At 42.7% G+C, this 3,407-nt stretch overlaps 1 protein-coding gene across 1 annotated transcript; it reads right to left on the minus strand.

The window, feature by feature from the left end:
* Positions 1–1,051: 1,051 nt before the first annotated feature.
* LOC129761244 (uncharacterized) lies at positions 1,052–2,101 on the minus strand. The gene has a single exon (XM_055758959.1). It carries the CDS (start codon positions 2,099–2,101, stop codon positions 1,052–1,054), a length of 1,050 nt encoding a protein of 349 aa, XP_055614934.1.
* Between the last annotated feature and the right edge of the window lie 1,306 nt (positions 2,102–3,407).

Consider the following 3,407-nt stretch of genomic DNA (forward strand, 5'->3'; position numbering starts at 1 on the left):
TCATCATCGACACACCATCTGACTCTGGGCGCAAGGTCCCATGAGGTAATCGTTAAATCAATTGAAGAAGTAGAGCCAGAGTGTTCATCCATACGAGTATGTTGGAAGTCGTTCAGGATGATGAGGTTAAGTTGTTCAACGATTTTTAAAATAATTTTACCTCTTAAATTGCATCTTTGGCCACCCCATACAGTATGGTAGGCGTTAAAATCACCCATGATTATGAAAGGGTGTGGTAGTTGTTGAAAGGCATTGTTCATTTCTGCTTCCAAATTACTGTTACTATGCGTTGGGGAAATGTATATAGAAGCGAGGGTTAACCGTAACGGTCCCTTGAGTTGGATTGCGCATATCTGTAACTGTGATGAAATTTGGATGAGGGTATGTGGGAGATGGCTCAAAACAGCGAGGCATACTCCACCTTGTCGTGAGGTAAGTCCCTCATGGAAGTACCACTTGTATTTACCTTGTAGTGAAAGGTTAAAATCGGGTGTAATCTTAGTCACTCTGGCTTCTTGGAATGCAAGTGTTAGTGGGAGATGTTTCTCCTCAGCTAACATTAATTTAATTTCATCCATTGACCTACTAAGCCCACGCAAATTCTATTGAATGGCAAGTTTTCGGTTGGATGTTGAATTTTGGACAACAGGTGTACTGTTTTTGTGTGGAGTGTTGAATTTTAAGAAATGTTATGGAGGCTCTTGAAGGGTTTAATTAATTTGGAAGGAGGTATATCAGAAATTATTTTGACTGTTTGTTACCTTTGGAAGTCTTGGTCTTCAGTCTAGGGTCAAATTTTAAATAATTTGGTATTGTTCGATTCGTATTGGGTACTGTTTTGTATGAAGTGGATGGTTGAGGGTCGGCCTGTTGTGGGGCGGCCGGTTGAGAGATTTCTGGTTGTTGGTTTTTATATCTTTTCCTTGTTTTATCATTAACGCGGAAATTTTCATCTTCAGATGATTTCAAATCATCTGAAGTTGAAGTTTTTGAATTTTTGATTTTACGTTTATTTAATTTTGCTGATTCAGTTTCCATGGGAATTTCTGGATCAGTTTCTGGAATCGGAAGTGGAGATGGTATATTCAGTGTCTGGCTGGTTAACTATCGGTGTGGAAACCGTTTGGATGATTGGGGTAGGGTTGGGCTGCGTGCAGTTGCACTTACAGCGATTGCATCCCGTGCTTTTGATAAAGTTAAGTCTCTCTTGGACTTTGCTTGCGAACGAGGATCCATTTACTTTGGTCTGGTAGCTTTGTTTGGCTTCCTTGTACGATATTCCTTGGTCTACCCTCACTTTGGTAATATTGTTCTCTGCAACCCATGCGGGGCATTTTCTATTCGTAGAAGGGTGGTTGCCACTGCAATTTACACAGAAGGCAGGAGCGTTGCAAATGAAGTTCTTGGCTGTTTCTTCATTGCCTAGTTCTGGGTGTGGTTGTCCACAGTTTCGGCATAATTGGATCTTGGTTCTACATTTTTTTGAAGTATGTCCGAATTTGTAGCAGCCGAAGCACTGCATAGGATTCGGATAAAAATTTCGCGTGGGGGCGCGGATAAAGCCAAAGTTAATATATTCCGGGATTACAGTACCTCTGATGGTCAAAATCAGGGTTGGAGTTGGAATTAATTCCTTCTTAGTTGGGTCCATACGGGAAATTCTTTTGATCGCAATAACTCTTTGGTCAGCAAGCTCTTTTAAAAGTACAGCTTCTGCCATATCAATCACATCCCTACAGGATACCACGCATTTGCGCTGGTTCAAGGTAGGGTGATAAGTTATCTCCACAGGGGTTTTGTCAATTAATGACTTAATACCCAGGAGCGCATCTACATATTCCTTGTTACGAATATGGATCACGTATTGCAAATTATTGTTCTCATCGCGCTGTGGTCTCGCGTCCTTGAAATCGCGATCCGTAACAGCTTGGATGGTTTTGGAAACAACGAAAGGGTTTGATGGTAGAGTATTCTTGCCAGTTGCTTTGAGCAATAAAATTTGGAGCTCCCCACATAAGGGGTCGGCCCAGAGAGGAGAGGTGCGTGTGGTGGGCACGCCATTATAAAGGTTTGTTGACTTACCGGCACTGCTGGAAGCCATGGTAGAGGCTGGCTATACCCGGGAGGTACAGCCAGGGCGGTAGATTTTGAGATACACACTAAAAATGGCACTAATGCAGAATAAAAAAAAAGAAAAGGCTCAACAGTTTCGGAGCTTGTTTCAAAAAAGTTTTTAAATTTCACTAGAAACACTACTTTTAATACAATGAAACACTACTATAATGTCTATGAGGTTTAAAGAAAAACTGTTATAAATATCACTAACACTATGTACTGCTGCTGGGGGGGTGCGCCCCCGCACCGGAGAAACGGTAGTGTGGGTACACCACCACTCTGCAATCCAGGATCAAACACCAGCTGAAAATAAAAACCACCACCAGAGATAAGTAACCAGTAATAATAATGTGGGGTATATATAAGTGAGCTGCAAAAACGCGCCAAAAACAGGGACCGACGCTAGGGGCAGTGAAAACTGCCGGTATCGAAAGCCACCAACCGTCTAGGCTATTCGGTGGCCTCCTCCTTGTCCTCGTCTTGTACACCTGTGAGAAAAAACTTTATTTAGGACTGATTAGAGCCTCAAGGAATTTCCTTTAGCATAGAACCAGTTGTGTGAGGAGAAAACTTCTATTTTCGCTACTCTTTCCAAAGGGGCGCTACAAACATGACCGTTTCGGTTGAATGTCAGAAGCACCGTGATGAACGAAAGCAAGGGAAGTGTCATTTTATAAAACATAAAAGAATCGAATGTAAACCCCACCCTCTTTATTGTATAAGCTTACTGTATACTCACGAATATAATAAGGGTGGGATTCAGATTCTATACTTTTATGGTTTATAAAATGACGCTTCCTTTGCTTTCGTTCATTTCTTACTCTACTCTCGCACCGTGAGGACTCGAGCTCGTTAGTCTTTCGCAGACAGCTCGTTAGTCATTCGGTGGTAAGACACACGAAGTCAGCTCGGATAAGCGCACCAGTAGCAGGATAGGTGGAGAAGCCACATCGCTATCGACCGGGAACTTCGCATGAAATTCGTCGCTATCAGAAGTCGACCGAATTGCTGATCCGCAAGCTACCTTTGCAGCATTTGTTTCGTGGAATTGCTCAGGACTTCAAAACCGACTTGCGCTCCGCGGTTATGACGCTGCAGGAGGCTTATTCGAAGATACCAATTTGTGTGCTATCCATGCAAAACGCGTCACATCATGCCCAAGGACATCCAGCTGGCCCATCGTATCCGAGGAGAGCGTGCTATATTAGCTTAGCATATAATCAACGGCCCTTTTCAGGGCTCCAAATTTGATGGATTAGAGTACAGAAAAGTTTTTTACAGGCCGAACTGAA

This window comes from Toxorhynchites rutilus, chromosome 1 (assembly GCF_029784135.1).
Source record: "Toxorhynchites rutilus septentrionalis strain SRP chromosome 1, ASM2978413v1, whole genome shotgun sequence".
Lineage (NCBI taxonomy): Eukaryota > Metazoa > Arthropoda > Insecta > Diptera > Culicidae > Toxorhynchites > Toxorhynchites rutilus.